Here is a 12,972-nt window from a genome sequence, read left to right on the forward strand (position 1 = left end):
TTTGTGGTGCTGAGGCTGCTGTTTTATTACGTGATGGGGCGGGTTGACTTGATGATCTACCGCCTTGTGAAGAGGATTTCGGGGCACGTTGATGAGTGAACGCGATAGTTGAGTCTAGACGTTCCAACACGTAGCTCTGTGCAAAGTGAAGATGGTAACGAGTCAATGACTGAGTTCACATAGGCAATAATCAAATAAGATAACAATTTGACGTAAGCAGCAAAGCTTACGTGTGTTTTTGGGTCGAATATGACAACACACTCAGTGGTGGGTGATGTCGTTAATCCACTAGTATACTTTTGAGCATAATCTCCCTATGAAACGAGAATCGGGTCTTAGCATCCGGCTGAACCAACATGGTCTCTCTCGTCGACTCACAGATTGTGATGTGTAGGTAGCCGTGTAAGCTCCATTAGAGTCCTTTTCCAATGATCCACTTTGACAAGCTGTGACGGCTTCAGGACGATGATTATCTATATGAGAAAACGTGGTTGGCAACAACGACTTGTGGGCCATCAACAAACTGAACGACTCAATAACTTTACACATACATTTCAGCAAATGGTGACTTGGAGCAGTAGTGGGTTGGCGGAAACTTCGTCCCAACGAAATCTTATACGTACCAAACGGAAGCTTGTTTGGGTCAGCCATGTTTGTGATGTGTTTGTGACAATGCCAGAATTCAGTGGAAATATATGATGCGATATTTGGAAAAGAGCACGGCATCACGGGCCATATATTTTTTGACGCGTAATCGTGGTACTCATACGTCATTGCACGCGTGAAAGCTTCCATCCTTGTTGCGGAACTACGATTTTTTTTTCTCACGCTCATCAGATCAAGAACCAAGACTTTTGATTTCAAATCTATTAAGAAGGAGACGGTGCAATGGCAGACAACGTATCAGTAGTATCAGAGACAGAGTCTGAGCTGACTACTGCTTCAGTCGATGGACCACCCATAGCTGCTAGCGTCAGAAAACAACTGTTTACCTGTGTATCTTGTCGTGTTGCTTTCAAAAGCCCAGAAGAACAACGAGATCACCATAGGACTGATTGGCACAGATACAATCTCAAGAGGAAGGTGGCCGACTTGCCTCCTGTTACTGCTCAAGGCTTTGTAGAACGAGTTCAAGGTGTGCCTCGTGTTGTTGGAACATATGCATGGCTTTCCAGCCATCAGTGTGTTGAAGAGATCGTCGACTTCAGTCACAATATCATACGAAAAATTGCTTTCTATTCGCTTTGCTAACTTTCCTATAACGCAACACCTTAGCTCAACAAACCAAAACCAAGGAAGATGAAACTCGACAACATGCAACATTCGAATGCTCGATATGTACAAAGACATACTCTACAGAAAACGCATATACGAACCATCTACAGTCAAAGAGACACAAGGAACTGGCTTCTGCTACTGGTGTTAATGCGGCAACTATACCTACAGTTAGAATCGCCCAACAACAGGATGCCAACAACAATAGCAGGAGTGCTGCTGCCGTCACTACAACACAAGAGCTATCAACGATGGAAGTTGATGAAGAAGAGCATCCAGACTTCCGTGCTCAACTTGCCAATGCTACGACGGAAGAGCAAGTACAGGCTATCTGGGAAGCCAAGGTTGCTTCTGCTCCAAGGCTGGACGAAACTGACTGCTTGTTCTGTTCTCACAAGAGCTCCACTTTTGAATCGTGAGTGCCTGACAATGACCTTGTGCAAGTTGACTGAGAGACCTGACATCCGTTTTTCCTCCGTTAGAAATATGACACATATGACCAAAGCCCACTCCTTCTTCATCCCAGATATGGAGTACTTGCCCGACATTAAAGCACTGATTGCATATCTAGCTGAGAAGATCTCAGTATATAATATCTGCTTATATTGTAATGGTAGAGGCAAATCATTCCACTCCATTGAATCAGTTAGGAAACATATGATTGATAAAGGCCACACCAAGATCTGGTATGGTCACGATGATGGTGGTGGAGACGGTGTTGACGTATGTGAGTTTTATGACTTTTCAGCCACATGGGATGGCGTGAATGATGAAGATGCTGGTTGGGAAGATGATGAAGAGGAAGCAGATGAAGAAGTCGAAGATGATGACAAAGATGCCAATGGTGAATCTAGTAGCATGGATGTCGAGTCTGATGCTAAACCGGAGGAAGCCTTGTCTAGTGCCGTAATACATGCCAACGCTCGTAGACTGCTACGAGATAGTAGTAAACCAGCTCCAAAACCATTACCTACATCATACGAAACAAACCCTGAACTAGTCTTACCATCTGGTAGACGTGTAGGTCATCGAGCATATCTCGTATACTGGAAGCAATCAATCCCACCAACCTCTCCATCATCCAATAAATCCATCTTGCAGCGCCTCAAGCAAGAATATAAACAGCTGGGATACTATTCTAATAACGGAAGTACATTGGTAGGATGGGATACCACAAAGCTGATTGCTGCACGTAAGGAAGTTATGGGTCGTCAAGCTCAAGCTAGGTTGAATATGAGAGCATACACTGACTTTAGAGCTAAAGTCGGGTACAAGCAAAACTCTCAAAAGCACTTCCGAGACCAAACCGGCTTCATTGGCTGAGCGATTACCAGTGGTGCTGGTGTATACTTTATAAGCTTGCTTTGTAGAATACAAATTGCTATTTTAAAATCCATCCAAATCCACGTGTTCGCGCTCTTGACGCGTACATTGTGTCTTAGAAAAACGTTTGTTCTTTATTTAACTGAAAAGATGATGTTTCGCGTGTACTTGAATTGGTACGACTATCGTGAAAAAAAGCAACAGATACGCATTCGACGTTTTCGCAGAGAACCAACCATGAAGGCTATCTCGCCGAGGAAGGACAGTATCTGTCAAGCTCCGATAAATCCACCATCACCGAGAAAGTCTAGCAGTCCTAAATCCAAGCAACGACAGCAGTCGTCAACACCTTCGAGTCCGCCATCTCTCAAAGACGACACAGAAAGTGAATCAGAAGAGGAAGATGGAGATCCACTATTGAATTGGCTCCACGATAAAGATAAAGCTAGTGTGGTGCAAACCGCCAGAAGGAAAATATCAACACCAATTCCAGTCATGGCGTACATTGCTTCGCAACCAAACGCCGACTTATACGATCACGGCTGTATCAGTCACACTGTATATAAGCAGTCCGAATCCATGGCCAAAGATATAGGCACGTATCGAACTCTGGTGTATGAGAAAATACGTGTGGAATGGACAGCAGAATCACGAAAAAGTAGAATAGAGACCCGAGAGTTTCGGTTTTGGGAGGTCTTTAGAGTTGATGAAATATGTATAAGACGACGTGTCAACCTGGCTTTCGGAGAGCTTGAAAAGGTAGAGCTGGAGGATGAGGAGTTTGTGTTGCCAACCGAGATATTGGAATACGTTACGATGAAGAGGGAGGGAGAAGCCGTGATTGAAATCAACATTCTGTAAACTATGAGCATATATTGTATATAAAAGCAATTTGTTTAGATTGGGACCTCTAGGAACAGCTACTATACTTATGACTCAGTTCTTCCTAAATGCGACTACTTTCTTCCCAAAGAGTTTTCCCAGAGCACGAACACACCCTCTTGACATTCTCAAACAAGCCTGCACTTCTAGCTATTATACCACACACACTATCAGCATGTGCCACAGCCAACGGTCGTTCAACAGGCTCAACAACAATCGATCGTCCAACCACATCCCATATCTTGAGCCTACTCTCCGCAACAAGATCCCCTCTCCCTTGGTCGTCCACATTCATCTGTCCCAGTGACACATATACCTCTCCAGTAGACAATGCACCTCGCGAGATATCACCACACTCGCGGATATTCACACTGTGGATCTTGCCAGCTTCCAAACCCTCACATGTAATGTCGACCATACATGTATCGTCATCAACTTGTACAAGACGTGCGAGTCCGCGATTGTCGTGTTGAGCCCATTGACCAGGTTTCACGCCTGGAAAGTGTTCGAAGATGGATACGGCTGCAGAGTTGGGGAGGTTTTGACGGCCTGTTACCCCACGGAATACAACTGTTCGGCCTATGTTGCGTAGTGTGTGGTATATGTGTGATGGTGGTGTTGTTGACTAAGAAGTTCATGGAAATGTGTAAGCTTTAGATGCGTTGTTTTATAATGCCAGAATCAGAGAGTCAAGGCAAAGTTTACTAGTCGAAACTAGCACAAATACTCAACTGTTACTACGACTCGTTGGTCTGCTAATGAGATCTCAATATTCGAAACTCTTGGGTTTTTGGCAAGCTCCTTCTTAACGGATTCTGTACAAGATACACACTCCATACTGACTGCGAATTCAGTAGTTATCTCCTTGCTCAACATTGAGGGCTCCCTGCTATATGATGTAAACATTGTTGGGGCTGCACAAGCTTGAAATTGTAATTCTTGTTTCGAAGAATGACAAATGCGAAATGCGGTTGGAATAGACCACATAAACGCGTGTAGGACGTGTCGTTTCCATTCAAATTTATATTTTATTTGATTACTTGATTTCAGGGGAAAGATAGCAGACTAAATTTACAGTTACATTTTCTAATTCAAACAAACAAAACTTAGAACAAGCCCATTCATTCTTCATAATCTCCAAATCTTCCCGCTCTCTGTTGCTCAATCATGAGTTTGGGCAACCATTTGCAACAGCCTCTCCAGCTCAACGTCCTCATCCTCATCTTCGATCGTAAGAAGCTGGTTCATCAAGTCATGACCAACTCCTGCAAACTGACTAGGTTGGAATGTTTGTATATGATTGGTATCAGTAGTAGCAGGAGTCTCTTCAGACAAGTCGATATCAAAGCGATCCATGGTATCATCTTCATCACCATTATTATCCGAGTACGAGCTGGGTGAGGCTCCTCCAGTTCCTTGACTAGCAAAGCTCATATCCGACTCTGTAATAGAATACGATCGCGGGCGATGCTGACCTATATTGTTATTGTATGGTGATGGATAATTATATGGTGATGGGTGACTGTATGGTGATTGTGGTGGAGCGCTACTCAGCAAGTCACCAGCGGCAGATTGTGGATATGCTACAGCAGGGAATTGATAGTATGGGTTATAATACGGCGATGTGGGTTGCATTACGGCTAGAGACATACGACGGCGTTGATCGCCGGGGACTATCGGTGTTGCCAGACTAAAGGGACCTCCTAGATGTGACAAGGTAGCCCTACGGGGAAGGTTGGATATAGTTGGCGGGAAGGCCGTGTATCGGGCGGGGCTAGGTGCTGGGGATGGCGGTGGTGCAGATATTCCTGATGGCATACCACGAGCCAGACTACGTGTACTGTGATGAGTTGGCCTCTGTGGACTCAACTCTCGCACATCGACTGGACCTCCTTCTTTTCCATTCGTCTTATCACCATAATGGCCTGGAGACCTGCCACGTACTATACATCCTACTGATTCACATGTTGCAATCAGTTTAGGAGTACTGATTCCTTCAATATTGGCAAACAGCTCAATCACCAACGTATAGTACTGCTGTTGAGCCCGTCTTTTACCATTATTCGCTGTGGCGTTCTTGAACTGTAGACGCTCAAATGACAATATACTAGGATTCATGGCCCTGCTTGGACCTTTCACGTCTAAACCATCAGTACAAATTACAGTTGGTGGTGGTGCGATGGGTATGTTTGGATCGCCTCCAGAGGCCACTACTCGCGGTTGCGGTATCAATTGTGGGCCCTTGTCTCGTTTAGCAGTATGCTGAAAACGTTAAGAGAAAGGTGTTGGCAATGGGGCAAGAAACGGTATCGTCGAATATCAAAATAGGCCATTACCTGCACCACAGCAACCTTTTTATCACCACTCATGGCTGTCAAGTTCAAGGAAAAGGACTTTACATTTACCAATCCAGCATGTTGGGACTGCATAGCACATGGTGCCAAGACTGTAGCTCCTTTCGAGTCCAGACACAAGAATCCAGCCGAGATTTGGAAGTAGTTTCGGCGATAGCATGTCCAATCACCTTCCGCTAAAAAGAATCCGCGGTCGACTTTTCCTCGTATCTTGATATTGAATGTTTGACTACCGTCTTGTGAGTATAAGGCAAATAACTGTTTGGTCGATCGGAAGAAGCATGGTGGTTGATTTGATGATGGTGGTTGGAGGAAGTTGCCGGTATTACTACTATCTGACTTTTGCCTACGACTTTCACGGTATGTGTGGTCTTCGTCTTCTTCCTCGGGCTCTGGTGATGTAGATGGCGATGAAGGTGTAGACCTAGAAGATTGTACAGATGATGCTGGAGTTGATATGCTTCCTTGAAGACGTTTCGACTTCCTCCTAGCAGGCGATGGAGTTGCAGTTATAGTGGATGGATGATTCCTTTCTTGCTCGGAGGCAGGTATCACGGTAGTTGTTATTGTCGTTATAATACGACCATGGAGCTCATTCGGTGGCCTGCATCAAAAGAAGAAGCAAAATAATGAACATTGAGCGAAATGTGTTAAAGATGACTTCGACAACGTTAGTTTAAAGTCGAGACAGGAAACGAAAATCAATCGTTCAACGATTGATTTCAACATAAACATATAAAAGTCAAGATACAATTGAAAGCTCCTCCATTCCTCAACAACATCTCGACATTTGAGCTTATAGCCCCAAACTGTGAAGGCAAGGGCCCATAAACTGTTCAAACCTTAAGTTTAACTCAATCAAATCATACATACACTGTATATTGTACCGCAGGTTGCTGTTCTGTTGTGTTCCAATGGCCTCCTTCGTCTTGGAACTCCTCCTTGACCTCTACCGGATGTTCACGATGGAAGCTCAACAAAGCTGATTCTGCGGTTTGCGGGGTACTAGTAGTAGAAAACTCGTCGTTCTCCAAGTCAAATAGCTCATGTTGCTTCATATGATTATCTACTCCTGTACGAAATGGCTCCTTTTGCTTGAGATTATGGTTGTTGATGCTTTCTTCGTCCATGTCGTTTTGGAAAAACGAGCTAAGAGCGCCTGCGTGGGGGTGATTTGGGTAGCTCCTTTCATAGCTATGGTTGAATTGATCTATACCCATCATCATTGGAGGTTCGACTGGCCTAACTCTGAGTCCTCGTCTTGAGTCAACAAAAAACTTCAACTTTCCTTTCGAAGGCAAAACTGAAAATCCAAAGAAAACGTGACGAAGAAGAGAGATAGAAGGGAAAGGTTTTTTGGACTTGGCTTACGGAAGCTGAGAACAAGCCAGAGCCGAGAGCTGGAGAGAACAATGGATTCTGGTCTAAACCTTGGAATTTTTCCCACCATAGGGAGCTATAAGTTGCTTTCGAGTTAGTCCTTCATTGCTTCCGTGAGAATAACTAGCTCTAACGTTTTATCCACCGCCAGCCTCCAATAGGTTTCTTGAGGAAGAAGAAAAAAGGCCGGAATTTGCACAATGTTTTGTTCGAAGATATAGAATATTAGTCGTCTACAAATTAAGCAGGCTTTAGTTTTAACCCACTGAATATCGTCTACGATACCTAGTTCAAGGGGATGGAGTCGAAAAGTCAAACCAAGGCAAGGTTCATCACATTGAAGCGTCATTCTTACCTCCATTCTCGCTCTCTTGAAGATGTGGTGTCCAACCAATCTGCTATTTTGGCCCACATGAGTTCAGCATTGCGACCTCCTAATAACATTGATGAAAACGCACGACAATTAGTACTTTGACCTAACGAGTCATTTTTTTCCACGCGTTATAAACATCATTGGCTTACCAAGAATATCTGCATGTCCAAACTTGACCTCTTTGGGCAGCGAATAGACTGGTGCACCGAAATCTCCCTTTTTCCGCGAATCTCTTCTATTTACAGTCTCTGATGTTGGAACAGCATCATCCTGAGTTTTGCTTGACTCTTCATCTGCACGTGGAGGTCCAGCAGAAGTCTTGAGACCACCACCACTGTTCTCGAGTTGAATAGCATCGACTCGAGCATCAATCTTGCCCGCACGACGTGATGATGATGCGGCATGGAGGTTGGAAGCCAGATTTAGAGTCATTGATGACCTTACTCGTGTACGTCTGACTTTAAGAATCTGATCTTCTTCAGATACTGTCGGTGCATCCTCGTGCTCTAATGGAGTCAAGGCCATTGATATGCCTCGACGACGTGTACTGGGTGACGGAGGTGTGGCGTCTGTTGCTGATTCCGAAGATGGCGATAATGTTGTTGCTGCTGCTGTTGATGTCATATATAATACTTTGCTGGCTTTGATATTTACACTGGAAGCAATGGTTGGTATGGATGTGGGTATAGATATCGGTGGTAAGCGTGGTGACTTGGGACGTGGACTTGGAGCTCGTGAAGTAACTTCTACATATTGAATTACCTAATTAACGAAATGGAAGTGTCATTTCCTAAAATTTCTGCAAGCTTCTGGATGGCTATGATCTCTCACATCTTTGAATCGGGAGGCTGACTTAGTTGCAATCTCTTTGGTATCATCTGGTCTCAAAATTTGATCTGCGTTTGCGTAAGCTTGAGGGACAGATGCATTAGAGTTAAATTGTTGATTTGGTTTCTTTAGTCTTCAAAACATAGTTTTCCGACTCACCAACAAAGAGAGGGACATGCAACAGTCTTTCAAATGACCTTAGATACGGAGCTAGCTCATCCCAACTTTGCCAGTGATCGTCCTTCATATCATAGTCTGCCTTGGTCACAGCGGATGTCATCTTTGAAACAGAATGCGTCCGTCGCAATGGCTTGTTGGCATTTACAATATTAGTTGTGGCAGTCAAAGCTGTAGGACCACCATAATACTGATAGCTCGGATTTGTGGCAGACATGGTAGCAGATGTAGGGGTTGTCACTGTAGTTGGACTGGCTGCCATTGGCAATTCTAAAGGCGGCGTCGATACTGACGGAGATGGGGACAAATCTAGCCAGTCGATTCTACTATTCGAAGCTTGGGATACGAAGGGAGCACCGACTTCGCGAGTCTCAACTGACCCTAAGTGCCGTTCCCACCGCTCTTCTGGTGATTCGAAAACAAACCGATCCAAATTACTGCACAAGTCCGATTCTGATTCGTCTAATTCTCCTTCAGAATCCTCACCATCGGATGATGCTGAAGGAAGACCATTACGTTCGTCAGATGCGCTTGGGCCATCCCACTGAAGACCGACGACATCTTCAGCTTCGAGTATCTGAATGGGTGAGGAGTTGACTACCTTCCATCCGTCGATGGCCGCTCGATGAAGAACCATGGAGACTAGAGAGTAATATACACCAAGGGAGGGTGATTCAAGACTTGAGAGAACAAATCCCCACATATCTTCAACGCTGCCTGTTTCCCAAGCTGTTATTTGTTCCCACACGGCTCTAAGAGATGCCATTTAGACTCAAACAACGCAATATGGAAAGCTGGTCGAAAATTTACATACTTTTCCAGCCAGGCTGGCGCTAGCCTATGCAAAAAATATCCTACTCTCACTCCAAACCTGACCGGCAGAGGCTGCTGGCGTACATATCTGACTACATGCTTCATTCCCCCTGATGAAGCAAGATTAGACGCAAACGGATACAGGAATGTTTGAGCGACAGCACTGGTAGCAGAGAAGGTCGATGTAATGACACTCTTGACTACAGCAGGAACTTTGGTGTCCCACGCCCTCGCCAGAGTGCTGATTAAAGGAGTTGTCTGAGCGTAGAGGCCTGCCAACTAGTAGAACGAATTCAGAATCCAAGTAGAGTACTGGAAAAGATGATGTGCTCACATGAACGATGCCGGCTACATCGTCAGGATAGAGTCCTGCGACAGCACATGAAATGGCACCTCCCTAGTCAGTAATTCGTAAGGATGCTATGGTCTAATACACCTTGTAACAGAAAATCCTACCATACTGTGTCCAATTAGATAAATCTTGTCGTGCGGACCCAAGTCCTTTATAAAAGCGATTACGCTAGGGACATCCACCTCAATGTGCTCTTTGACTGATTCCGCGCACGGCGCACCAAGTGCAATAGAGCGCTCAGTGCCACGCAAGTCCATAGCAAAGACGTCATACCCACGTTTTGCAAAAAATTCGATGAAACTCGGTCCAGATTTGCCTCTAGCGTGTTTCCAGAATGATGAGTTAGCTGAATGCACGTAATGGCAGGAGCAGCGTCTGTTTACCTTCCGAGAGTTTGATTCGGCCCTCCAAATCCCCCCATATCGAATATTTGGGCATTGGATGCGAATCCTGGTATCAACAAGACAGCACCTTTCGGTCGCATGCCGGCGTAAACTGGAGGGATACACCGCCTTGTAACAGGCAATGCACCTTTCTCGCCATTGTTGAATGGAACAGAGAAAGTTTCGGCGACTATATCGAAAGTACAGCACAGGGACTTGCGTATTTGTACAGTCGTGGGGTATACAACGCCTCTCCGCGCAGCGTTGGTTGATTCTCTTGGATGAAGAGTGATTTGATCTAATGTGTAATGACGGTTAGTTCTAGCGGACACTTTGCGGTTGAAACTGGATCGTACCAGGCGGAACAAAATAGGGAAGCTTCTTTGGCGATGAGCTTGATGGAGTCGAAGATGTTCCGTTCCTTTTCAGCACATGTTTCCTGCCTTCAGACGAACCGACGACCAGGACTGAGGTATCCAAAGGTTCAGTTCTCCAAGGGGATATAAGTGAAGATACCGTTGAAGCGATTAGATTCATTCTTTAGCATCACTATCTTGCGGGGTTTTCAAAGTCAGAAGCTGCTTGTTGTGTCAGATGTTCGACGAATCATTCAGGATCCAACGTGATCGAACGCATGCATCGACCAAATATTCGAATACTACGCGAGATGTTTGCTAAATCCTATCGTTAATACGTCAGTTTGATACGGATTGCCTCGTGTTTTCTATTTTTTCGTTCACACGGAATTTCAAATTGGCAAAGTGAACAGCGTCTGAGATCATTTACGAACTTTGAACGGTAAGCTCCCTTTTACGAACCAGTGGATCGCGTTAGCAGCTTTGTAACGTATGTCTTTTTTGTTAGGCGGTGCTCAAAGGCTAAAATGTTGAAAACCTCACTGGACGGAGAGCTCCCCGTCGTCCCTTCAAAAGATCACATCAGATTTGTCTGCATATCAGATACTCACTGCAGGCACACTGGTAAGCAAAGCTCCCTTGCTTGGTCACTACCTGCGTTGAAGTTGGGATTTGGAGAATTTGATTGTTCTTACAAGATAACACTATAACTGTCGGCGTGTCGATCGGTCCCTCTCGATTTGCTGCCCGCTCTGCGAACATGCCAATTTCAGTGTCCCCCTCACTATTTGTACTCATGTTATTCCTTTGATCTCTTAGAAATTCCAATTCCAAATGGTGATATACTTGTCCACGCTGGAGATTTCAGTTTCACTGGATCATTTGACGAGGTTACTGACTTTGCCAAATGGTTTCGGGCTCTTCCAGGCTTCAAACACAAGATAATAGTCCCAGGAAACCACGACTACACCTTCGACACCACGTTCTACGACGCGCATGGTAAAGAACACCATAATCCAACCGCCGGAAGCAGGCCGCTACCGTCCATGGAAGACGAGGTCGCCTTCTTTAGAACTATGAATATAGAATTATATAAGGACACTCCCTTCATAGATGGCCAGGTTGTTAGAAATATCCTAATGGGAGATGATGCTAAACGAGATGGCATCGTTGTACTGATAAACGAAGGCTTTACGATACCAGGTACATCAGTTAATCTGTATGGAATGCCCTTCATTCCTGCTTGTGTGCCTGCCGAAGAAGACACGGCATTCTACAGAGCTCGAGGTGGAAAAGAACTTAATTCTTATGTAGCTGCCATCCCTGCCGATACGACTGTACTAGTCACTCACACACCTCCATACATGCGTCGGGACAAGTCTCTATGGCACAAGGGAGTAAGTGTATTCTGCTCAGGGTTGGTTGCCCAAGCTAGGCCGACGAAGTAACATTCTTAACTCATACAGAATATTGGAGACGAAGCCCTCGCGGAGCGTGTCAATGCAATCAAAGTGCCCGTACACGTGTTTGGTCATATTCATCAAGAATATGGTGTGGAACATTCAGACATCACAACTTATATAAATTCATCCATATGTGACGGCGGTTACCACGCTACCAATTCTCCCGTCGTGTTTGACTTGCCGACGAAGAGCATAACCTCATAAACCACGAATTATGTGCATTAATCTACTCTATTAAACTAAATAAGTAATAATAATAAATGTACTAGTATAGACATTTCTGTGTAAGAGCTACTTATTTGAGAATTCTGGCTTGTACTTTTCTCTAAATGCGCTATATCCATCGGCAAAGTTCTTGGGGACTAGTCTCTGAAACGTTATTTCACCCTTGTTGTCACGATTGAATGCCAAGTTGAATGGCCGTAGTGATCTATTACATTGGTCCACATAGCTGCACAGTAGACAGGAGAAAAGTGAGGACAAACACACAAACCATCAAAACACCAAGTGACCTTACCGTGTGGAAAGCAGGAGCTTGTCGCTATACATCCCAGAGACATAAAAGTAGAACAAGAAGAGCATGATTGATGAGAAGGCTACTATTGTCCAGCCCTTTCGTATTGGAAGACCCTAACAGGCGGCGAGACTACATTAGAGCTGAGCGACTCTAGTCCTATATTTGTGTCTTTACCTCCTCATCTTCCCATGGAGTCAGGTACACCTTGTAAGCCAGCCATGATGCAATAGCTACTACAATAGCCATGCCAACTAGAAATCCAGTTCGAATCAATAAGCTTCGTCTTTTGCATCAGCATCAGATCCACCGTGTCTAAACACACCTTGCCATCTTCTAGTCTTTTGTCGAGCATCATAAAGAGTCTCGGAAAGTCGTTTCTCAAACTGCAGCAGATCTATTGACAACGAAAAGTAAGGTTCCCATCCACTTGGTTGACGAGTTGAGCGAAGCACACATCAGTTGGGTACCTTGGAATGATTTGTCACTGTGCGAAAGA

At 44.8% G+C, this 12,972-nt stretch overlaps 3 protein-coding genes across 3 annotated transcripts; 1 reads left to right on the forward strand and 2 right to left on the reverse strand.

The window, feature by feature from the left end:
* Positions 1–888: 888 nt before the first annotated feature.
* On the forward strand, positions 889–2,598 carry SmJEL517_g00709 (uncharacterized protein; the record flags this gene model as incomplete). Its single annotated transcript, XM_031166638.1, has 3 exons — positions 889–1,135; positions 1,276–1,690; positions 1,758–2,598. The coding sequence occupies 3 exons, from the start codon at positions 889–891 to the stop codon at positions 2,596–2,598; spliced, it is 1,503 nt and encodes a 500-aa protein (XP_031027399.1).
* A 929-nt stretch (positions 2,599–3,527) lies between these two features.
* On the reverse strand, positions 3,528–4,386 carry SmJEL517_g00710 (uncharacterized protein; the record flags this gene model as incomplete). The annotated part of the gene is made up of 3 exons (XM_031166639.1): positions 3,528–3,533; positions 3,596–4,105; positions 4,219–4,386. The coding sequence occupies 3 exons, from the start codon at positions 4,384–4,386 to the stop codon at positions 3,528–3,530; spliced, it is 684 nt and encodes a 227-aa protein (XP_031027586.1).
* Positions 4,387–4,641: 255 nt separating this feature from the next.
* Positions 4,642–6,964, reverse strand: SmJEL517_g00711 (uncharacterized protein; the record flags this gene model as incomplete). The annotated part of the gene is made up of 3 exons (XM_031166640.1): positions 4,642–5,742; positions 5,817–6,438; positions 6,708–6,964. 3 exons carry the CDS (start codon positions 6,962–6,964, stop codon positions 4,642–4,644), a joined length of 1,980 nt encoding a protein of 659 aa, XP_031027585.1.
* Between the last annotated feature and the right edge of the window lie 6,008 nt (positions 6,965–12,972).

Source organism: Synchytrium microbalum (genome assembly GCF_006535985.1).
Source record: "Synchytrium microbalum strain JEL517 chromosome Unknown SmJEL517_scf0002, whole genome shotgun sequence".
NCBI lineage: Eukaryota > Fungi > Chytridiomycota > Chytridiomycetes > Synchytriales > Synchytriaceae > Synchytrium > Synchytrium microbalum.